Raw genomic sequence first — 25,300 nt, 5'->3', positions numbered from 1 at the left:
GACTCTATGTTCTTCCAGGTCATATAAAATCTTGGAAGATTGGAAACAGTAACTTTGGGGGAGTACAACTACCAGAATTGCCCAGCCAGCATTGCAGTTAGGTATGAGATTCTGGGTGCTGGTCTTTTTGCTTGTTTGCTTTGAGCTTCGTTTTTTATCCACAGGCCAGGTTTTGTCTGCATCCCATATGAATTGCCCCACAAAATTGACTCACTGTGCCCTCACTCACCTTCCAGCACTTGTTGTACACTAGCTTGCTCCACTTCTCTGCCACTTATGGATTGATCATTTGTCTACAGGTTTTGCCTTGCTCTTGATTATGTTCAGACCATACTTCCCAGTAGCTGATGCTGGACTGAGGTTTCTGCTGCTGGTCTCTCACTGTTCTGGATCTCATTTCTAACTGTTCCCAGGTTGGTATCTTCCTTCCTGCAATTGCCTACTAATACAGGCATTGCCTAAAAGTAATTAGTTATGTCAGAAAAAGACCAAAGTGTCACCCAGCCTCTTAAAGACTGACAAACATAAAGTAAAACCTTATGTTTGTCTAGTTGCTATTCAGATTAACTTTGGCTTTTCTCAAGTTTGTGGACTTATCTACATGGCTGTGCACTTTAGATCCTGCCCTGTCCCTTACCCACTCACCCCATTTTATATTCATTCATGTAATTCGATGTGGTGTGTTCAAAGGTCTTGTAGGTTCATCGCATAGACTTAACCTTCCTTTACACAGAGTAGTTGTCATATTGCATAATCTGATCTGTCCCAACTTGATAGAAGTTGAATTGTTACAGTAAGTAAGCAAACTCTTTTCTGTGTTTTAGCTATTCAGTGCTGTGACTCTGATAGAAATGAAAGACTGGTGTCACTTTGAGACTGTCAGGCAGAGGGAGAAGAATGAGTTTTGTTGTAGATTAAGGGTGCTTCTAGAAGAAAATTTTGTTTTACAATTATTCTACTCTATTCACAGAATATTAGGGGGTTCAGGACCATCTTTCCTTTGTAGCTCTTTCTAATGTTCCCTTTACTGCTTCATTCCTCCCCCCCCAAAAAAAAAAATTATTCAAGTAGGAAAGTTGGAATACCTGCACAATCTGTCTTGATTTATCTTGTTAGGATGTGATTGTTTGGAACACCTGAAGAGCATAATGGTGACAATAAAGGAAAAGGGAGAATGGATGGCATACTATGACAGAGAAGGAGGAGAGAGAAAAAGTGCCTTTTCTTCTTCCTACTTGGTCTTGGAAACAGCTCTTTTCATGGCATCACTCTCTCTTGAGCTATTAGATCCCTGAGAGTGGTCTTGGCAGACTCATTTCATTTTCCAGCCTCATCCTGGCCTAAAAGTGGCATTCTTAATGTTTTGTGTCTTCTTGAGGCCACTGAACATATTTAGTAGTCTTCTGGCTTCCCGCTGGTGTGCAGAAGTTGTCTCTTTCTCTTTCAGTCAACAAATTAATATGTTCCTGCATATCTAGGCCAAAAAAATCACTACTGTACTTTGTGGGTGTTCTGTTTTACTGTTAATCAGAAGGGCATAGGACCACTAAGTCTGGTGCTGGAAGAGTGATCAGCAAGAACACTAGTCTGTACATGGCAGTGTCTTTTGTTCTGTTCTCTCTGCATGCATGTACCAAATAAACCAAATATGGTAAATGTATTGTGCATCTCCAGAATTTTTTTGCATCTAGAGAGTCTTAACTTGGTAGTGCTGACCTTGGAACACCTCCCGATTTAAGGCAGTGAAGAATGAGCAACAGTATAAAAGCCATGTCTTATTTTTGGAGCTTGGAAGGTTATTGTCAAAATTTTAAAATATCCGTAATATATTGGCATTTGTCACTATGTTGCAACAAACATATTTCTGTAGGATTATTGTTACGTTTTATTTAAGAAATTCCTTAATATTAGAAAATGGGCTCAATGTCTACTATGTCTCCTTAAAGATTTATATTTTGGAAGTGATGATTATAATGTGATGAATTTGCTACAGCCCAAATTAACATATTAGCATTAACATTCGTTCTTTAATATAAAAAGTAAATCCTGTTATGCCTGTATTACCTCCTCAGTGACATTTCCCAGGTAGCATAATCAATTGTGATATTTTAGTTCAAGTTGTAACTGTCAAATTCAGAACACTGATCAAATTTGCATTTTATTTCTTGCTCTCATAGTGGAACTTGTGCTACAAAATGAATGTGCAAATTCTTGATCAGTCCTCTGGAAAATGAGCATTTGAAAGTTCCTTGGCTTTCTGTCCGAATTTTTAATTTCTTGGCTGAAAGGTTTGGTAAAATTGCAAGAGAAGGCACTGTTGCTTGTTGAACATTTAAACATTTGAATCTTTAGAAAAGAGATGCCAGTGCAGTTTTAATATTATTGATTCTATAACAAGTAGTTATGGGATGGAAGCATGTGTCTGGCAGAACATTTCTGATTTCAGATTGGGATTTTTTTTTTAAAGGTAGGTGGCCTTAGCAGTTTAATAGAGCTTATTGGCCATCTGTTCTGTCTCGTTCACCACATGGTAAAGTTGAACTGAGCCAAAACATGATAGAACAGTATGTAGCAAAACAACCTCCTCTGGTACACTAGAAAGGCTTTAGTTTAATTGGCTAGAAAAATTATTTCTCATAATTTATTTTTAAATAAATGTTCTCTCTCCATCTCTTCCAATACACGTACTCAGATGGTGCTAGAAAGGGCACTGCAGGATACTGGTGAACCAAAAAACCTTACTGGAGTCAGCAGTGACATCCTTTGCTCACTTCTAGTCTGTTTTCTTGCAACATTCCTCTTCTCACTGGGTGGTACCAGAGCCAATTACAGCCTCTTTGACTAGTCTTCTCACTGCTACTGTATCCTGCTGACTTCCTAGGGTACTAATGGCACCACCAGCTGTCTCTTAATTTGCCTATTTTCTGTATGGAAGTGACAACAGTGTGAAAATAATGCACCCCACCCCTACAGAAACACCTTCTTTCTTCCAGAGATCCAGAGTTGTTAAAACTTGTAACATCCAGCCACAGGGTCTTGCCCCAGAAGTTCCAGAGATGCTTTTCCACTGAAGAATTAAAGTATAATGATAATATAGGAAAAACAGAGCTGTATCTCTAATTTTAATGTCATGCTTGAATTGTTGTGGTTGGATTTTGTTACGTGCCTTCATGTTGACTCCCAACTTATGATGACACTATTAGAGGGTTTTCTTGGCAAGACTGCTTCAGAGTTTTACCGTTGCCATCCTCCAAGGCTGAGAGAGTCTAACCTGCCCAAGGCCACCCAGTAGGTTTCCATGGATGAACAGGGATTCCAACCAAGAACAACACTCAGATCACTACACCAAACTGACTTCCTTAGCTGAACTATCAGGACTGAACTACCTACTCTTGTGTGTGCTCCAACTTTCCCTCCATGGGTTCATGGGAAAACAGTCTGCTACAGAAAATATGGGGGTGTATGAAGGTGAATGCAATAAGAAGGAAATGCAATCCTTATTGTACAAAGAGAAATCTCCGTATACAATATGGGATTTTACCAATAGACAGTTAAGCTATGCAGAAGTTGGAATGCTGCAAACATAGATTGCTCAGCTTATGGCAGGCAAATAATGGCACATCATTCCATCTACATTATAAAAATAATGCTGTTTGATACCACTTTAAGTTCTGTAGGTCAGATTTCTGTTGAATTTATAGTTTATAGTTTTACAATGTCTTTAGCCTTCTCTGCCAGAGTGCCGGTGCCTCACAAAACTATAAATCCCAGGATTCTGTAGGATGGAGTTATAGCAGTTAAGGTGGTATTCATCTGCATTATTTCTATAGTGTAGATGCACCTCTAGTCAAGCTTTTAAGGTTGTTGCTTTTATATTGCAATCCTGCACATGCTTAGGTCTGGAAGGAAGTCTCAATGAATGCCATATACTTTATCTCTGTGTGGAAATATATAGGCTTACAAGGTGTCATACCTGTAGTGTAATGTAGGACACTGAGTAATGTGCATAGGTGTAGGTTTGTGTGGTGTCGTGTGTGTGTATATGTGTGTGTTTAGTAGGGAGGAAGTTAAATGTAATGAGGAGACAGATTCCCAGTGCTTGGGAAACCTAGAGTGCTGGCACTGATTTCAGACGAAATGCAGAATGTAATGGAGTGAAAGTCAATCTCTCTACTTTTGTTCAGATAGTACTAACAGCACTGGCTCTGATCCCACATATTGGGTGTCAGAAACACTACTGATTTCACTGCCAGCAGGAGAGCTTCAGAGAACAGATAAATGTGCAAGAAACTGTTGAGATGTTTCATCCAAAGGTCTGAGAAGTAATGAGCTGGGAGTGGCTCCAGTGCTAAGTGAGTGGATAGTTATGTCTTTTGAAACTGGAGATGCTGTAAGGGAGGGACTCCAAGTGGCAGCTGGAGACTTCCATGTCACTGGGGCAGTGAATCTGATTCAGGTTTTATCTTGAAGGGAAGGATCTAGCCAGAGTACTGAACCCACCAGTAATTTCAGCTCCTTGGGTAATTCCTTTAAATTTCAGACTGAAAACCAGAGCAGATGCACCACACCACTGTTAGAGAGTATATTTTTCTTAGCCTCTTTTAATAGTTACACCTTGAGAATAAGAGGTGCAAAAATACACTGTATTTTTTTTGTTTGCTTTTTAAAATATATACAGTCGGCTCTCCTTATCCACAGATTTTTTATCCATGGATTCAAGCATCCACAGCTTGAAAATATTCCAAAAAAGTATAAATTCCAAATAGAAGCTTTGATTTTCCATTTTATATAAGGGGCACCATTTTACTATGCCATTGTATTTAACGGGACATGGGCATTTATGGATTTTGTTATCCACAGGGGCTTTTGGAACTAAACCCCAGCGGATAACAAGGGCACACTGTATATGTAAAACTGGTGTTCTGGTTTGATTTAACATGAAAGAGGAATAAACTCTTCCAGAACATGGATACAACCCAAAAAAACTCACCAAAAAAAAAAAAAAAAATCTATGGATGTTGGCCGTAAAAGCCTTCTACTCTTTCTTCATCTTAATATTGGCTTTAAATGACAGCTGGAAGAAACACCATGTCACTTCTAGTACATCTGAATGCATTGGTATGGACTGTGGGGCAGTCCGGGAAGGAAGTGGCCCTCACCACCTGTGCAGTTGTCCATTCCTGGTTTATAGTCAGAACTGCACCAAGAGAATGTTGGAGTGTCGTGCTTGGCATTTTCTTTTCTGCCGTACAATAGTAGGGGAGGAGACAAAAATGTAATGGTGTCAGATGGTAGTTGCTGTGTATGTGTTTGTGTCTGTGTCTGTGTGTGTGTGGTTAGAAGTGAGGCAGCTTTATTTTGCTTATAAGGGTTATATTCTTTGTATCAAAAAGAAACAAATCTCCTGTTCGGTTCACTCAGAAGAAAGAAAATGAATTCTCAAACTTCCTCAATTTTCTTCAAAGGCATCACATAGGAAGGACACTTGAAGTTTCCCATGTTTGTTCAGTTTCCCTCTTCTAGGCTAATATAGGCATCTGAAAGCTCAAAGAATCTCCATCCCTAATCAGCATGAGTATATGTATGTGAGCCCCATCCATAATCTACATGGATATATGGGCATGAACTCCGGCTTTCTGGAGGTTCAGTGTTAGAGTTATTGCAGCAGAAGCCTGGCCTTGTTATATTATGTTGCCTTTCATTTATGCAAGACTCAGTTGATTGTATTATGTAGGGGAAAAATAAACCTTTAAGGATCTTTAATTTCTTGTGTTTGATGAAGTTGGCTGGACTTTCTGTACCTGTGGATAAAAACATAACTCCTTCGAGGTCTATGAACAATAGCTCAGCATTGCCTTTACATCCAGTTGCCTTTGTATCCAGGCAATACCAGCCAGGGTTGGGAGTGGGGAGCTTTTAACTAGTCATTAAAATGGCAGTCGGCAGTTGGTCTGTTTGGGCAGATGGGATGCCCACTTGGCACAATTTTGTTGAAGTGTATGCGTATGCTTTATTCCAGTAATTCGTTTAAAGGCACCTTAGCTCAGTTGAAATTTTAGTGTTAGATTTTGTCAGGGGAAGAATGAACATAAGAAGTGCACCTTGTCTGAAATATTATTTTCTTTCCTTAGTTTGCAGAGACACCCTTTTGGTTATTAGATGCAAATTTTTTTTCAATTTGTCAGTAGCTAGTTCCCCTATTTTTATTTTTATTTTTTTTTATATTTTTGATTTTATGCATTTTATATAATTGTGCTCCATACCATTTTAGCTGGTTTGTTTTAATTTATATTGAAAGGTGCTTTCAGTCATATCTGAGAAGAAAGTGGGATACAAATCAAATCAATAAATGTAGTAGTTGTTGTGTGCCTTCAAGTTGTTTCTGATATATGGTGACCCTAAGGTGACCGTATCATGGGGTTTTCTTGGCAGAATTTGTTCAGAGGGAGTTTGCCCCTGCCTTCCCCTGAGGCTGAGAGACTGTGACTTGCCCAAGACCATCCAGTGGGTTTCCATGGCTGAGCAGGAATTAAAACGCTCATCTCCAGAGTCTATTTCACAAAACACTACACCATGCTGGCTCTCTAAATAAATATCATAGTTGTTGCGTTCCTCCAAGTCATTTCTGACTTACGGTGACTAAGAGTGCACCTATCATAGGGTTTTCTTGTCAAATTTCTTTAGAGGGGGTTTACCATTGGCCTTTTCTGAGGCTGAAAAGTGTGACTTACTCAAGGTCTTCCAGCGGGGTTTTATGTTCAAGCAGTGATTTGAACCAGGATCTCCAGAGTTGTAGTCCAGTGCTCGAACCACAACACCACACTGGCTCTCTAGATAAATGCAGTGGCAAAAAATTAGCTCCTGGAAGCAAGAGCATATTTTTTTTGTCAAACTTTACTGTAATAGGAATGAAACAATATCTATTAATTTATTGTTATACATATATGTATAATAATAAATTAAAGACATTGTTTCATTCCTCTGACAATTAAGTTTGATAAGAACATATTCTTGCTTACAGGAGCCAATTTTTTTTTTTTTGCCATTGCTACAAAGTCTTTTATGGAGGCCCACCTCATGTGATAGCCAGATAATTTAAAACTCTATTCATAATTGCAGTCATTTTGCTGCAGTAGAGTAGAAGTAATTAGTTTTTCAACTGTGCTGATCCCTTAGGAGATTGGCTGTCAAAACAGGGAAAGTGTAGGCAGCCGCTTGGTAAGCTAAAAGCTCTGCTCAAGCAGCTAAAGTAGTTTGTAGCTGGATGAGGTCAGGGGAAAGCCATGTTTGGGCCAGAAAAAGTAGCTGTCCCTGCATTTCCTTTTCTTAGAAAGCAGGTGTGTATGTATATACTCATATCTAGAAATTTTAGTCAAAAATTTGGCCCAAAAAACCTAAGTTGACTAATACACAGGTCAGTGTAAGTACTGTACTTTAACTCTTACCAGTTCCATTCTAACTCCAGGCTGTCTTGGATGAAGCTGTTTATCTAGACCCATTTCAAACCAGCTTTAGGGTGAGATATGGAGTTCAGACTGCCATGGTTGCCTTAGTCGATGATCTCCATCTGGGCATCAATGAGGGAAGTGTGAACCTGTTGGTGCTCTTGGACCTCTCAGCGGCATTCGATACCATTGACCACGGTATCCTTCTGGGACGCCTGAAGGAGTTAGGTATTAGGGGCACTGCACTCCAGTGGCTCCAGATGGTGATGCTGGGAGACAGCTGCTCTCGTAAAAGAGAGCTGACATTTGGCATCCCTCAAGGCGCCATTCTGTCTCCAATGCTGTTTAATATTTACATGAAGCCACTGGGAGAGATCATCCGGAGACATGGAGCACGGTGTTATCAGTACACTGATGACACCCAAATCTGTTTCTCTATGTCTCCGACTGTTGCAGTGACCAAGGATGGTGTCTCTTCTCTAAAGTGAAGTATGTATTGTACACTTCCAAGGAAGTCATCCATCTTTTGTTTATACAGTATTGTTGGGGTGGGCTAACTGTGCTAAAAGCAATTTTTAAAAAATAAAAGTATGTGCAAAATTCATGTTCTGGTCCGTAGGAGTTGGATGGGAAGATTTCAAAATAATTTTGATCCTTTGCATCCAATTCAATATGGGTACTGTCACATAAGCATAGGCAAATTGATAAGGAAGCACTTCCTTCAAACTAGAGAATGTTGATAGCAACTTACTAGGTAACTGTTTTGTTAATAAACAGTATTATTATTATTATTAATACTGGAATCTCAAACTGTTGTATTTTTGTTAACATGAAAACTCTTATTTTAAGATGTACATTAAAAGTCTTGTTTTATAGGCGGACACTATCAGGATCATCATTGCTATGTATGACCCCCTCCTTCATTAAATAAAAACAGGCATAGACTGACCACCATGTGTTACATTTTACCATGAAAAGCATCATTAAATTTCTTCAAAGAATCTAACATGATGTCTTGCCCCAAAGCTTTATGAAGATAGCTAAATGGCTACAAAGGGAGAAGGTGTTTACTTCTATCAGATGAATAACCAAAGAACAGTGGGAAACAGAAAAGATCTTTCCTTGCTAAACCAATGTCTATATTTGTGTCTGGTTATCAACACACTCTAAAAAAAAGATGCATGTAACTTTGGAAGTATATCATTATGGAAGATTTGTCAGCATAACACTAGAGACAGAAGCTGTCATTCTGTGGAATAGAGGTTGATTCTGATTTCTTTATATCAAACAGGAAATGGGACACATTGCACAGGTTAGGAGAATGAAAAATTAATAATTTTAAATAATTAAAGTAATTGATAAAATAATAAATGAAAAAGTAATAGTGCCAGTATAGCAGTATAGTGTATAGCAGTATTAGTGTGACATAATGATTACCCGATGCTCTGTAGCACTGGTTATGGGGTGTCTCCAGATATCCAGACAAAAAAGAAATGGTTATCTATTATCAACCAGGTAATCATTGTGTGTGTGTGTGTGTGGGGGGGCATATTCCACTGGTGGAACTGCTGCTATGTGTAGGACTGAGTGGAAGACATTTGAAGCCCTGTGTGCCCTCAATACAAGACCTGCAGGACTAGGAAGACATGTGGAGATGCTTCTTAAATCGATCACAGTGGATTTACTGTAAGTGTAAATTTGTCACAATGGGAAAATTTTTATGACACACCTTTCTTGTGATTTAGTGTGGTGCTGGAACAACTAAACTCTCAAGTAGTAGGTCTTTTCTATCGTTTGATTAAGTTCCAAAGCAATTTGGAAGGGTTCCAAACTGAAGCTAAATTTTTAAACTGATGCTTATTGGAAGATGCTTATCAAGTCTACAAGTTATGAAAATGCAAATCCAGGATCAGCTAGTAATCCAAAGACATGATGATGTACAATATACAAAGTACAATATAGACCTGGAATTGTTAGGACTAGATGGTAATGCAGAGGTGCATAACTCATCTGTCAAGTTTCAAATTGCATCTGAAATTGCATAGGAAACACATAGTTGTTGTTTTTATTCCTCTAGGCCCCAACATTCCCCACAATGCCCATTTTAGCCTCAGGAGATGCCTGTTTCCATTGGGAAGTGAAACAGAAGAAAAGGGCTCTCTTGGGGCTAAAACCATCCCGAGAGAGCCAAATTGCCAACAGCTCCCGGGGGGGGGGGGGATGTTTCAACATTTTTTCAGGGTGAGTGTGGGGGATCCTAACCCCAAACATTTACCCACCCATCCCTAGGTTTCACAGTGCCCATTTTATAGAGTGGACTTCCAATTCTCAACCTCCATTGGCAATAGCTTTTCTAAGCAGAGCTTTCAAGATCAAAAGAGATGTTCCTTGTCTGTAGTTTCTGACATTGGTGGTCTTGTGTGTGGAATGATGGCTTCTGGCATGGGTGCCACCATTCCCTAGTTGAAGAAGTAACTTGAGAATGAAAAAGAAAATAAGAAGAGGTTTCTTATCAATTTCTGCAGTGTTCAACTAGATGCACTTGGGCAGTTCACAGGCTGGTCATGAGTGTAATAGCAGCAGCTGGTGTTGAGACATGCTACTTTTGATGCTGTGTTGTTGTTGTGTGCCTTCAGGTCAGTTCTGACTTATGATGACCCTATCATGTGGTTTTCTTGTGTAGATTTGTTCAGAAGAAATTTACCATTGCCTTTCTCTGAGGCGGAGAGCATGTGACTTGCCCAAAGTCATCTAGTGGATTTCATGGCAAAATTAGGAATCGAACCCTGGTCTCCAGGGTCAACACTCAAACCACTTGCTATAAACTCAGTCTTGGCCTAGGTGTAGCAATTTTTGACATTCTGTGAGTACTCATGTGGAGGAAGTGAGGTTTGCTCAGAGGAAAAATCTGTAATGCAGAGCAGACATGATTAGATGCTTGCAAACATTTATGGAGCCTTCTGCAGCCAAGATCACTGCTGGGCACTGTAGATAGTGATGGTCTTTCTGTTTCATTCAGCATAGCTGTCCAATTACACAATTGAAATTAATGGTTCAGAAGTTCCCAAGGATTAAGAATCCTCTTTAACTAGTCATCAAAGATATATTTTACACTCCATTAAAAAACAAAACAAAACAAAAATCTATTTTTGAAGCACTTCCATGAACTTCCCCAAACATTTTCCTCAAACTTTGTGGCACTATAAATTGAACAGGGCTATGTTCACAATGGGTTACTGGGTACTTCATCCAGAGGACTCAAATAGTAAACATTTTTAAAAAGCTCTTTTTGAGACCTTTGGGCTCAGAATGCCCCCATCTGGGAAACTGAGGGTACTTAATAGTAGTAGTAGTTCAAAAGAGCAGTGTTCCTCACTAAAGGAACTGGAGTCAATGACTTGATTGCAAAAAAGACAAACAAGAGCAAGGCAGCTCTGGGAAATGGTAATGCAGAAATAATCCATTTTCACACCAGTTTAACTGCCATGGCTCAATGCTGTGGAATCCTGGGATCTGTAGATTATTATTATTATTATTATTATTATTATTATTATTAATATAGCGCTGTAGATTTGCACGGTGCTGTACATAAAGCAATAAATATATAAGAGTAAACCTGCCTATGGTGTACAATATAAGAAATAATAGGACAATACATATAAAATACACAGCAATACAAGAAATTATTGTGGCACTGGAGCTCTCTGACAGAGAAGGCTAAATTTCACAAAAACTACAATTCACAGAATTCCATAGCATTGAGCCATGGCAGTTAAACTGATGCCAAAATGGATTATTTCTGTAGTATAGACAGCACCTGAGAGAACTAACAGGGTAGTTTGGCACACTTAAGACTAACAAATCTATTGAAGCATGAACTTTTGGGGACCCCCTCCCCCCGAAGTTTACTCCAGTGCCTAAAGTACAGTCTTCAGTAGTGTGTGCACAAGCTCACACACATGTGTCCGTATGGTTGGGGTGGAATATAGGCAGTGAGGTGAGAGTGAATTTAAATGAATTTTTCACAATAACAATTCGATTAACATATTTGGTACTGGGTGGTGAGATAAGAATTTTTCACTAATACAACTCTCTGATGATATGTTTGAACTGCCAGCAACAGTCTAGCATTGCTGCCTCTTTGAAAATGACATTGAGAGAATGGTACAATGTGAACTACAATTAGTGGCATCTTCTCATCAAATATTAAGCAAACTAAACTGGCCTCCAGGCAAACATCACACTTTCATGTTGCAAGAGCACAGAGTCTTTTTCTAAGCATTGAGGAGGGGCAGGGGTGTTAAAGAGTAGGTGAATCACTTGCAGTTATTAATGGCCTCTGAAGAGGCAGCACACAAACGTACCTCACATTTCTTATTTATATAAAAAAGCAAACATCGGGGCCTTTTGTTTTATAGCACATTAATGAATGTGTGGTTTATATGATGTTTGGCCCTAAGGCTGAGTGAAATAAACAGTGTTTGCTTTGTGGCAGGAGTTAGTTTGCACCCAACAGTGAGTTGTGGGCAAATAACTTTATTTGCCTAAGAGTCGTAAGACAGTTAAATGATCTCTGTGTAGTTCCTCTTAAGCACTGGGTGCCGGTAGGAAGAGATCACAACAATGTAGGGATTGGTTCACACTGGGCTGGAACAAGGGGAATGCATGGCTGGCTGAAGCATGTGCACAGAGAGAGAAGTGGTGATCTCTCAATTTCCAGCTTGCATACTTGTGAAATTTCTGGGCCTTCAGATGTCATTGGACCTCAGCTTCATCAAGCCAAGCCAACATAGCTATTGCATGGGATGATGGGAGTTGCTGTCCAACAGCATGAGGGAGGCTAGAAAAAGCCACTCAGTTGTATAGTTTATTGAAACTTAGTCTATTGCATGAGTTTCTATTTGGCTTTCTTAGCTGCTCCTTTGTAGTTTATGCAACAAATATTTACCTCTGTTCTGAACAGAAATGTAATGTAATATTTTTATTTCCTGAATAATTTTCTCTTTTTCCTTTGAATCTATCAATTCATTTTCTTTTTGCTTTATTACATCTGTTATACGGTTTATTTTCTCTTTTTCCCCCCTTTGTATTTGTTTATGTTTCTGAATAAAAAAAGCCTCTCATAACAGCTTTAGCCGCATCCCAAACCATTTCTGTTCTCATTGGGAGCCAGCATGCTGTAGCGACTTCAGTGCTGAATAGGACTCTGGAGATCAGGGTTCAATTCCCTGGCTATGAAAACTCATTGAGCGAGCCTACAAGTATCTAATGAACTGCACCAAAAATTCATTTGTTTGGTTAATGTCTCTCTCTTGTTCAAAATGGTGGATGGGAGCACTCTATATCAACTATAAGGTAATAACATCAACAAGCTACAGACTTGAAAAATACACAAATGCAGGGATAGCCAGGTTGACCATAAAACAAAATTCAAAGGTCATGTTGTGCTAGTGTCTCAACCAAAAAAGCAGAAAAATCCGAGAAATACAGTATTTCTCAAACTGATCTTCCTATCAGTTTGAGTTCCTGTCCATAATGCATTGTTTCTCAGCTGCAAAATGACAGAATGAGGCCTGGGGAAGGCATATTCATGTCTGATTCATTGCACAACATCCTAAGATCATTTAGAAGTCAATATTTACTATTATTAGGTAGTTATAATTCTATAATTTTCTTGGGACTGACTTGAAGACCTGTGGGAAGATTTTTTTTCCAGATGTTGTTTCATCCCTTCATTTCTTTCAGACAAGATGCCCTGGTGTTTTTGTATAGTGTATTTTTATGCTATGTCTTGTATACCTATGTCTTTTCAGGAGGTTTGTACAAATGCAGCCTGTGTAGCAACACAATGCAACTCTGGATTGGACCTGAAGCCACCAGGAGAAATGTTCTAACCCGGCTAAAATTGAATCTAACATGTCAACTTTCTCTTTTCACAGGAAGAAGAGATGCCAGATGTAGAAATTGACATTGATGACCTTCTTGATGCTGCTAATGAAGAGGAGAGAGCCCTCAAATTACAAGTTAGTTTGCTTTTAATGAAATTTGGTTAATTTATTCATTTTATCTATTATTTATTACTTAAAATATTTATACCCTACCCTATATCAAGAGATCTCAGGGCAGCTTACAGATAGCATTAAAAGGTTCAGTGGCAAATTTATTTGAATTACATGGTATACTTAGAAGCCTAAAACAATATTTGGAAAGGTAGCCAATATATCATTATTTCTGCAGTGTAGAATATTAAAAATTCAGGTTGTTGCAGCACAGAGTGATGCAGAGATTACAGAAGGACTTTAGTTTGGATTAATGAAGTGAAGGTTATCATTCTTGGTATAAACTGGCCTGCCTGAAGGCTTCTTTGCATGGCTTGTTGAGAGTATGTCACTGCCAGATAGCCAGTTTTCATCTGTTTTGGCCAGCGAGGCAGATAGCCTCAATGAAGGAATGACTCCCTTTGCCTGTTGTCATACCTTATGTATGACTTTTGATCAATTAAAATTATCTCTGCAATGTAGATACAGTGATTCTGGTTACTGTTGTTTTCATTTATGAGAGAAGCCTGTTTGATACATTTTCTTCTGGGATATGAAATATTAATGTAGAAATGATCTTTATTTGCTCACAAATGTCATGGCTGCCCTGGAGTGACCTGTTCTTAGATATGAGAAAGAAAGGAAGAAAAGAAGGAAGCCTGTTCTTATGAACAACTGATGCTCTTATTATTTTACTTCTAGGAAGCACTTGTAGACTGCTACAAACCCACAGAGGTAAGCAGATCTTAGATTATTTTGAAGCTTGACATGTCCTGGTTGTACTTCTCCAACAACCTTGGGGTGTGTGGGTGTGCATGTGCTAGCTTTCAGGTTGCCTATCCTCTTATGGCAACCCCATTAATTTCACAGGGTTTTCTTAGGCAAGGAATCTTCAGAGGTGGTTTTGCCAATTCCTTCCTCTGAAATATAGCACAGAGCACATGATATTGGTTAGCAGTCTCCTGACCCTGCTTAGCTTCCAAGATCTTGTGCTTTTAAGGTATTTCTGTGTGTGTTATTCTCTTCTAGCATATATAAACTACATCTAACTTGTATTCAGAGAACATTTCCCCTATTTTTGAGGGTTTTATTTTTATGGGGGGAGGGGAATAAAGTTTCATCATGTTGGAATATTTGTGTATTAATAGAAAAGCAGCTTCCCCTTATGCTAGGAAAATACCAATGTTTTGGGATAAGGTGTAACTTAACTGTACATTGCTATTACAGACGGGGAAAGCAGTTGACGTTGTTAATCTGACATCTAAAATGGCTTTTAATTACCCTAAAACACAAGGAAGCTTTGGTTACTGGGTAAATGGCTTGAAAAGTGGTCTGCTAGTGTTGATGTTCAGGTTAAGTGGTGTCTGATACTGTGCTTATCATTTGCAAGAGATCCTGGGCATTTTTTTTTTTTTTGATCTGACTGTGTAACTGATATTGAGATCTAAATGTGATTTATACTGACTATAAGTAGGGTTACACTTTGAATACAGGGATTCTTGGCTGTTTGGTTTCAGAATTAAAAATGTAGGCAGCTTCCCTTTTAAGATACTGGTGGAATGAAAAAAAGTATGCTAAAATACCAAATAATACCCAGAAGCCTCATCATATTGTTTTCAAAACTGGACATGATAAAATTTAAAAATGCATTTATGTTTTTAGTGTAGCAAGTGATGTTGTTTTCATGCCTCCTCAAACAAACTTCAAAAAAGTGTATAGATTTGTATGTGTGTGCTTCATGTTTGTTTTATTCATCCTGTGGTGTATAGATTGTTTGCATACTGAATTACTGGAAACATTGGTGCCTTATTTATTAAGAACAGCCCAATTAACATAAATAATTAAACTACAAACTACAAAGCCTAAGCCTTTGTGTAAAAGAATGCTACCTCTAAAAGTGTATGAAACCTTGTTTAATATGTTGTTTGCTGATAGCATGTCTGATCTCTGCATTCTGTGTATTGCCAGTTACATTTTCTTAGAACTGCAGATGTAGTCAATAGTATTGTACACAAAAGGAGTGTAGACGTTAAATGATGAATCATGATGATGGCCTTCATTTAAGATCACACTAGCATGGGAATTCTGATCTTGAAATCTATCATGTGTCATACTGAACATGAAGCAAATTTGTTTTCTGCAGTTCCAGAGAACAGGACTCAGAACAGTGGGTTCAAACTACAGGAAAATAGATTCCACCTTAACATTAGGAAGAGCTTCCTGACAGTAAGAGCTGTTCGATAGTGGAATACACTCCCTCAGAGAGTGGGAGAGTCTCCTCCTTTGGAGGTTTCTAAACAGAGGCTGGATGGCTATCTGTCAGGGGTGCTTTAATTGTGTATTCCTCCATGGCAGGGGGTTGGACTGGATGACCCTTGAGGTCTCTTGTAACTCTATGATTCTATGATTCCAACTACCATAGACCAATAGAATCACTATAATCTACATAAATGTTTATCAATTTCTCATTTTCCAGTGGATCTGTTCTAGTTGGCTTTAACAATTAGATGTATGCTGCTGTGAATCAAAACGTGGTAAAGAGTCACAACAAAGTGGTACACCACACATGTTGTGTGCAGAATTTCCCAGGTTCATTTGCCAATCTCTTCAGGTAGGGAATGAAAAAGGTCTCCCTGTATGGACCCTTGGAGAGCTGCTGCCAGTCAGTAGAAACAGCAGAGAATTATATGAGTCTGACTCAGTATAAGGCAGCTTGTTTGTTACTAAGATGGGTTGTACAGCTGCTAAATGCAATACGTTTGGATATGTTCCATGTGTTGTAAAACAATGGGCACTTGATACACCGGCTTTTGTACAGCACTAAGCAAACGTGCATAACTTGCAGCTTTTCTGTCTGCTGCTTTCATAGCATCAGGCTCTTATGATTAAAAGTTTTCCAGCTATTTGAGAAGAAAGAAAGACCCTCCCTGCCTGAATAGTGCTCTGAGGGAAATGAATAGCTCAGTGTGTTTTGATGTTGGGGCTGCCTTATCTCAGTTTTATTGGTGGGTGCCAACATTTAAAAATACTTTCTAGGCAAGTGGCACCATTGTGGGGAAAGTTATACTTTGCAAGCCACTTGTGAGCAAAAGATACTTCCTGTACATTCTGTAAGGGAATGTGGTGATAAATGAAGACTGAAAAAACCAGGAGTGGCAGAAATAAGCTTTGAACCTCTCTGTGAGCCCTACTTGGAAAAAAACAACACACAAATAAACTGAGTTTGTTGTTGTTGTTTAAAACAGGTTTAAACTAGGATTACACCAATACAGGACTAAATCAGAAAATTCAGTAGCAAAATGCAGTCCTGATGTTATGGCCAGTAGCTTAAATAATAATTGTTTTTTTTTTAAACTGCTATTTTAAAACAAATTGTTTTGGCTGAATTCATGTTAACTGAAGGATTTGTTTCTGAATGCCATTTATTGCACTATAAAATAAAGTGATTAAAAAGAAACAATTGACATTGGAGGCTATGCCAATAAACTGTAATTTCAACAGTTGTTGCTCCAGTAATAGTGCTAGAAAATAGTAATAATAGCTAGGCTTGATTATGAATAATCATTTTTTAAAAAACACAAGAGTGTGATTTTTAAAAAGTCACTTGGTTTAAACCCACCTGGGTAAACCACCTAACCTTGCTCAGTACTCAAGCACTAGGCTCTTGTGCTCAACAAGAGTTGACCAGTGTGATAACCATTTTAAGAAATAGCCTATATTTCAAACTGTTGATTGGAGGCTTTCTCTAAATTGGGGTGACAGTCATCTGACACTCCAGATGTTGCTGGTTGGCAACTAGCAGTGTTTTTTTTACCATTGCCTATGCTTGCTAGGGCTCCTAAGGCTTGCAGTCCAACAACATCTGGAGTGCTATGTGGTTCCTACCTCTGCCCTAAAGAATGTGCTGCTGTTTGGCACCTATTCTCTAGTGCTTTGAGCTCTGTCCAAACTCCACCCAGGAGCTTTCAATCTCTGCGAGGGACTTCTGTTTAGCAATGAGGAGTGGGTGGTGGTGTCAGTAAAGATGTGGCCGGTATTGACTCTGAAGGGAAGACAAATGAGCATTCATTCCATCTGTGGCTGCATCTTCATTCCTCCCCCTCGAGCCAAGACTAACTGCTTCTTCTATATTTTAATTATCTCCTCCTTTCCCCATCACTAAGCAGAAGCAACAGCAGTCCCTCACAGGAGTCTAACCTGCACTACAGAAATAATGCATTTTGACACCACTTTAACTGCCATGGTTCAGTGCTGTGGAATTCTGGTTTGTTGTGGCACCAGAGGACTCTGACAGATAAGACCAAAGATATAGAAAACTAGAAATCCAAGCATTCCATAGCCTTGAGCCATGGCAGTTACAGTAGTGTTAAACTGCTTTATTTCTGCAATGCAGATTAGCTGCTGAAGGACATGGAACTACATGGGGATCAGTTTGCTCTGCTTGCTCAGTGTAGGATATCAGCTGTTCTGTAAAGATGTGAGCGCTGCCATTTTCATGAATGTCTAATGTCTGTCCTTGTCAGAGCTTCCCTATGGACATCTGTGAGATGTTTAGAAAACCACATGAATATATTGCCTAGAAAGAGAGGTCCTGGCTTTACATGCCTCCAGGACTGTTTGGGTATTGTAAATGACGAGTGCCTTTGTACTATTAATAAGTACTCTGTTCTTTTTCCTGTCACTAGGCTAGAAATAGAACCTCTCTGAAACTTCATAGCAAAGCAGATAGTGTTTAATGATGAAGGTGCCATTAATGTTTGAACAGGAAATGTATGCAGCAGTCTTTGATTTATTCTGATGAAGCCCAGAATGGGGCCATAAACTGTCTTTGGTAGTAGGCAATGCACGTGTTTCAAAATACATTGCCATGGCATGTATATATTGAATTGGACAGAAATTCAGCTCATAGTGTTGAGGTTCCCATTTCTTCCACAGATGGTTAGGATTCTGTTTTCTGAAATCCATGAGCAAACATGGTTTCTTCAATCCAAGATTTCTCCTCAGTTTTCAGAATCTTTTAAATGAGATTATTTTATCCAGAAAGCTCCAAGGAGAAAATAGCATTCTACCAGATTTAAGCATTCATGGATGCTTTTTGTTTTGAGGTGGAAATGGTTCTCTAGGGAGAAAGATCTACAAAAAATAAGTCTCTCCATAATATGGGTGTTACATGTATAATTCCTGCATACCATAGGGCAGAGTGTGAAGCATGCGGCCCTACAGATGTTGCTGAACTACAGCCCCAGTGTTCCCTACCATTGCCTGTGCTGGCTAGGTGTGGGAATTGCAGTCCAGCCTCATCAGGAGGGCCACATATTTCCCACCACTGCCATACCATAGAGGAGACTACTGAGGAGAATAAACCAGAGGGAGATTCCCACCCCTACCAAAATGGAGGAAGGTGAATATAATTTGCAGTTTGTGCAACATTCACTCAATGAGCCATGGTGATATGTTAAAAGCACCTCTGGAACCATCTTGTGAGGGGTGAGCTATATGATAAGACCTCTCCCTTCAGAGATAATGGAATCTCTTTTCCCCTGGAAGAGATTACAAAGGAAAATCAGCATTTATATTAACTGAATCCTTGCTGTTATTTTAGAGATGAGAACAGGGATCTAACTGAAGTTGCTTTCCTTTGGCCACTGAAGTGACTGGGGAGAGGAGCAAAAGGAAGACGTGGACTCTTTGATATGGTGGGAATAGCCAAACTCTTTGACCAAGAAACTTACAATGAGGTTGGAGGGGAGAGGTTTCCTAGCAGTGTTTTTGTGAGTTCCTGGTTGTTCACAGACTTATTGGCAAGTGTGTTTCATTAAGGTCACTGGAATGTGAAAGTTATGTTGTGACAGCTACATTAATCCAGATGTTTCTTGTTGCTTTTTTGCTGAAAAAATGACTGACATTAGTGTAATAACACAGTATGAAAAGTGAAGCTGGAACTATGCATTCTCAGTGTTATTTCTAATAAAAGACTCTTCTCCTATTTTTGATTTTGTAGGATTTTATCAAAGAACTGCTAACTCGGATAAGAGGAATGAGAAAACTGAGCCCTCCTCAAAAGAAGAGTATATAATTGAAAATAGTACCCTCTTCAGAGACGTGGCCATGACTTCGGGACTTTTGAATAGAACAACTTCTAGTTTGATCTTTATGAGCAATTTATTCTTACCTTTTTGGTTGAGTTCTGACATTTTAATGAATTTGACCACTTCTGTTTTTAAAGCTTTTTTTTAAGTGTCAATTTTTTTTATCATGGATATCAACATTGTGGATGCTGCTTTTACTACCTGAGGATGATCAAACTAGGTGGGAGACTTTACCTGTCCCAGGCAGTAACCTACCCAATGAATTCTCTGTGGGACTACTAGGGGAAGCTGTTTCTTTAAAACCAGTTGGATCATCATCATTGAATTGTACACTAGACTCATGGATGTTAACGTTATTGTGCTTATGTACATAAATTATCGAGTGAGTGTTACTATTAATTCATGTGAATGGAAGGAAAATGTGGTCTAGATAACAATTTAATTGAAACTGTAGCAACACTGTTGTGGTGGGGAGAGATGCAGTTTGTTGAAAGTATATGGCACCATTGTTTATAAATGCATTTAAAGTGCTGGGGTGGATATATTCATTCACAAAACAACGTATGAACAAGCTGGGGGGATTTTAAGGGCTTGTTTTTGTAGGGTTTGAACTTATTTTATTCATATCATGCTTAGCCAGGTCATCTCCTCTTCACCTCATGCTCTGTTAGGATTGTATCCCATTGCCTGAAGGGTCTGATGCAACAGTGAGAGAAGGATTAATGCCATTTAGGAGAACTGTGAAAGGAAGAATATCGCCTTGACCCAGTGCAATTTCCTCCCCTCTTCTTACAACAAGGATGTTAGAGTATGGTCTGTATCAGAGCTTGGAATATTACTTTTTAAAGGCAATTTGCTCCTGTCCTTTTTGTTGTTGTGTTTAAAATAATTCATTACTGTTACTTGTTAAAGTGTTCAAAAAGTTAATTTTTACTTTGTACATTTCTTTTTCATTGCTTTTGCTGGTTGTTATTTTTAAAACCCTGTTAGGGTTGAATTCAATATACAGAGGGATCTTGTAGCACCTTTGAAACTAACTGAAAGAAAGAAGTTTTTGGATTGATAAAGGAGTTGCATAAAACTTGAAATATTCCTGTCAAAATGGCCCTAAAATTACTTTTGAAAGCATTTAGGGAACATTACCAAGAAAGCTCATTGTGCATGTCCTCTGTTGCACTTCCATTAACAAAAAGTAACTTCTTGCAAGTAGCTATGTTGCTTGTAGTGCATTACTTCCAACCTCTGGCCAGATAATTCTGCTGATCGAACTAATTTTAATTGTGGAATTTAGGTATTAATCCTTCTTCCACCTGTAGCTTCTCATGTACCCCAAAACCTGCCCTGGAGGTCTTAAAAACCCATTGAAACCAATTTTGGGGTGTTGCATTCAGCTTCAGGATGAGAGTGGGAAAAAGTTCTGTCACAGTACTGTTTGGGTGCTAGTGTGATACTGCTTTAGGCCATTTTGTTCTTGGCTTTAGCATCAGACCTGGCAGGCTTGGAGATTTGGTAGGTTTGTTGTTGTTGTTATTGTTGTTGAACGCAGTATCCCTGTCTCTTCAGGAAGCCATTCTTCACTAAAATGTTTCACAAGCTACCATCTGCTGGTAGATGTTAGTCTGGCATTTTATATCAAGGGTGCTCTGAACATAATTTTATTTTTTAAAAGAAAAAAAAATACATGGTTGTGAACTTTATGTATACTGGCAAGCTTTTTAAAATGTATTTAATTTTGTAATGTTTTACCAATGATTTTATTTACCAGATATTTACTCAAATAAATGCAACAAATTGGGGCTTTTGTTTTATATGTGGTGTTAACAATTAGCAGAGAGCCAGAAGCTAAAGGTGACTTATCTATGACCATTCATTTTCTTGGTACAAGCAGCCAACAAACTGTTACAGGTTTTTGTTTTCTAGCAGCTTCTTTAAAGCATATAAACAAAAGATATTCTGCAAACATATTTCAAGGGGAATGATTCTGCCATGTAAATCAGGGGAAATTGTGGCCTACAGGATGCATTAGGACTTGGGATACCTCACTTTTTTGATCCCTGGAGCCATCCACAAGTCTTGCACCCACCCCCACCCCCACCGATCCCATGAAAGCACACAAAAATAGCCCCACAATTATCCACCCATGATATAAATACTTCCAAAAAACCTCTATAGGAGGGGGCGGGGAACCTTAGAACATTTCTCTTTTGTTTTGACACTTTTTGACTGTATGCCACAGCATGTTTGGGACAAAAGTCTCAATGGGATACATTTTATTGCTTTTAAATGGTGGCACTTTTTCCAGACTTAATTTTCAAGGCAGAAAAAGACAGCTGTGTGAATTTCAACATATCATGTACAGAAATATATTTATCCCAGGGTAGCTGTGTTGTCCATACAGCAAATTATAATAACATCCAAAATCCACCGAAGAGTGAAGCTTTCATTGAGACAACCAAAATGCACAAAATACATGATGCAATCATTTGAAGCTCCCTTGGCATCTTCATCAGCCAAAGGTGTTAAAAATTATACAAGGGAAAGAAAGAAAAATTATGATGTTAGAGTCATAGGGCTCCATCTTGTCAAGATGTTATTGTGGTTCAAAGATGAGGATGATGATGATGATGATGATGATGATGATGATGATGATGATGATGATGATATTAATGTGTATCTGATTTTTGTCCCAAAATTGGGGCCCAAAGGGGTTTACAGGTTTTTTTTTAAATGTTAAGATGTTATGGAGACCATGTGGGCTGTGGGAGACAGAGTCCTAAAGTTCAGGAAAATAAAATTTAAACTCCATTAGCAACAGAAAAAGACACTTCCATTGAGATCCAGGCTGCCTTTGTCTTGTGTGAGGCTACCATTCCCCTTCTTATACAGAGAACATTGCATTTCTCAAGAAGGCTCTGTGCTGTTGCATTTGGAAAACCATTAGATCATGTTTAGGTAAAACACACCAAATGCAGTCCCAATTAAAATTTTTAAAAAACCTCAAAGAGTTAAGAGTTATGTCCCAGTTCCTTGGCTCATTCCTCTTATTGTTACACTTTGTGCAATATTTCTGGTTGCACCAGATAAAACAAACACATAAATATGCCCCCCTAGAGTACAAGGGGCATATGGTTTTGTTATTTTTTTAAAAAAACAACAACAACCTACTAATTGTTTGAATTTGAGAATTACACTGAAAGAATGTTTGAGCTGGATAATAAACTGAAGAGACTATAGGGGAGGAAAGGCATCTCATTCCCAAGGTTTAAATATGAGATTACCCCCCCCCCCCCCCAAATATTAGTTACTTGTATGCAGCTATTAAAAGGATGAGACACATTTGGATTTTTTTGTTTTGTTTGTGTGAACCTTCTGTTCATGTTTGCTTCAGGAGAAAACTGTTTGAAAAAGACATGTGGGAATAATAATGTGTAATAATGGAATGACTATAGATAAACATCTCAGTTTATGTATTCCTAAACTGTAAACAATTGTTAATGCAGTTTCCTTTCTTGCCACTAAATGGAATCATTCCTAACAACAAATTCTCTTGCAGCCCCCTAACTTCCCACAGTTGCCCATCCCTGCCTGCTCTAGAGTGCTTTTCCAGCTACTTCCTTTGCTGCCCCTGAGGATTTAAGATTCAGGCTTGTAAAATTAGAGAAATTGTTTAACCATGATGGGATACCTTGGAGTAAACACTCAAATATCTGGCAGGTAAACGATCCGGCACCCCCATCCCACTCTGGTGACTTTTCCACTCAAAACTTATGTAGTTTGCTCCCCATGGATGGGCCTTGGTAACCGAAAGCATGTTTTTCTGCATGGGAGGTCTGAATATCCCTTCTGAATTACTTTTTTAAATTCCCATTGTTCAGTGCATAGAAGTCTCTCCCCCCACCCACCCACCCACGCTTTATCACATGGTAGTGAATGTATTAGTCTGAATTTGAGAAATATTCTTAGAGGTGGTTAAGGCATGAAAAGAGGTTGTAGTTAGCCTTCTGTTGCCATGGGGTTGAGTAACTTATCATGTCTAAAGATAGTTTTTCTGTTCTTCTAAGAGGTCTGGATTTTTTTGTAAATGGAAGCCAGACTGTCAGGCAGCCCATTAAGTCAAGTTCATCACATGGAAGCAGGGCAAACTTCCAAGTGGCTGAATAATTACAAAGTGCTTGTTGCCTATTAAAAAACTGGCAGCGAAGGAAAATAAACAACACAGTCAGTTATACTGGTGACTTCACTTTAATGATCTTAAAGTTTGAATCATGACAGTGGCACAACATAATACTGTACTGGAAAAGTCATAAACAACATTGGACTAGTCTTTTGGAGGTTCACCAAGCTGTATTGTATTGTGCACCCGGAATTGTGTAGCAAAGTAGCAGTAGAAAACAGCATCCTTTGGGGGGGGGGGGAAGGAAGGGAGTTGGAGCTGATATAGCAAAGATTCCCATCCCCTGCAAACTTGGAAGCTGTGCAGTTAAAAAGCAATATCTGTTTCCATTGCCTTCAGTCTCATTTGTGAGCGTGAAACAGTCAGTGTTGTGGCTTGCACTCCTACACATTGCACATGCTAAAAATTCTTTTCTCCCTCTACAATGTATCTCCAAGCAGAACTGAATTTTAAATCATTTCTTGGCTGGTTTTACTTCTTGAATTAGGAAGGGATGGATTCTTCCCTTGAGCAGCAGCGCAACTTCAGCGATCTCATAGAATTACTTCTGGTGTATTGTAACAGAAGAGAGTCAGACCCACTGAGCTGAGATCTCATTGTGATTCACCTCTTTTATACTGTGTGGGTGTTCTCTAGCAGTTGAGTGACATTTCAATAGCATAGTGTTCTTAACTATAGCAGCTAGGAACCAATTCTCAAGACTAGGCTTTTTAGAAGGGAAAACCAGCATGAACAGTCATGTTTGGCCATAGTGTAACTTCATTTCCCTTCTGAAAATAGGAGTGCCATTAAACCTCATCTTGGCTAGTAATGAATGCAGTTTGAAGCCCATTTCTGGCTTTTTCTTTTGAAATAGCCCTAAAGGAAAAGAGCCAAATACAAGGGCTTTGAATACTTTCTGTATTCCCCATACACAGCCTATAGGAATGTTGCCAGATGGGTGGCCATCAGAGCAAGGCTAAAGTTTTTAGTAGGTTACAACTTCTTCAACTACCTTTTCTGTTGTTGTTGTTGTTGTGGTTGTTTCTGTTCCTCCTCCTCCATATAATTACAGTATCCTCTGTGCCTTAGTTCCAGGATCCACCATGGATACCAAAATCCATAGATGCTCAAACCTTATTAAATGTACTGGCATAGTAAAATGGTGTCCCTTATATAAAATGGCAAGATAAAGGCTTGCTTTTGGGAATTTATATATTTTTAAAAATATTTTCAAGCCATGGATGCTTGAATCTGTAGCTAAAAAAAATTGAGGATATGGAGCCCTGACTATGACTGCATCAAAGAGAGGTGGAGCCTCCTTCTTTGGAGGTTTTTTAAAGAGAGGCTAGATGGGACGGGGATGCTTCAATTGTAAGTTCCTGCATGGCAGGGGGTTGGACTGGATGTCCCTTGAGGTGTCTTCCAACTCTACGATTCCATGAAGACTATATACAGACCCTTAAAAAATTTCATAATCAGCACCACATAAGCACTCAACCTCAAGCCTTTGTAAAGGCCTGGAGGCACCGGAAAAACAGCAAGGACAGGGCCATCCTGACCTTTCTGGGGAGG

General features: G+C 38.9%; 1 protein-coding gene across 2 annotated transcripts in view; it reads left to right on the top strand.

Annotated features, from left to right (window-relative positions):
• PPP1R14C (protein phosphatase 1 regulatory inhibitor subunit 14C) overlaps positions 1-21,362 on the top strand; it is a 66,130-nt gene extending 44,768 nt beyond the window's left edge. The window contains exons 2-4 of one of the 2 annotated variants that reach the window (XM_089528446.1): positions 13,385-13,468; positions 14,186-14,218; positions 19,485-21,362. In XM_089528446.1, coding sequence (XP_089384572.1) covers positions 13,385-13,468; positions 14,186-14,218; positions 19,485-19,559 — 192 coding nt within the window. In that variant the 3' untranslated portion in view covers positions 19,560-21,362. Of the gene's footprint in view, positions 1-13,384; positions 13,469-14,185; positions 14,219-19,484 lie in introns of those variants that run through there. The other variant, XM_089528447.1, reaches the window with a different exon arrangement.
• The last annotated feature ends 3,938 nt before the right edge of the window (positions 21,363-25,300 follow it).

Source organism: Sceloporus occidentalis, unplaced genomic scaffold (assembly GCF_023333645.1).
Source record: "Sceloporus occidentalis isolate IW3139 unplaced genomic scaffold, rSceOcc1.0.p SCAF_6, whole genome shotgun sequence".
NCBI lineage: Eukaryota > Metazoa > Chordata > Lepidosauria > Squamata > Phrynosomatidae > Sceloporus > Sceloporus occidentalis.
The sequence above is the reverse complement of the archived record's forward strand: the minus strand, read 5'-3'. Positions and strand labels throughout refer to the sequence as shown.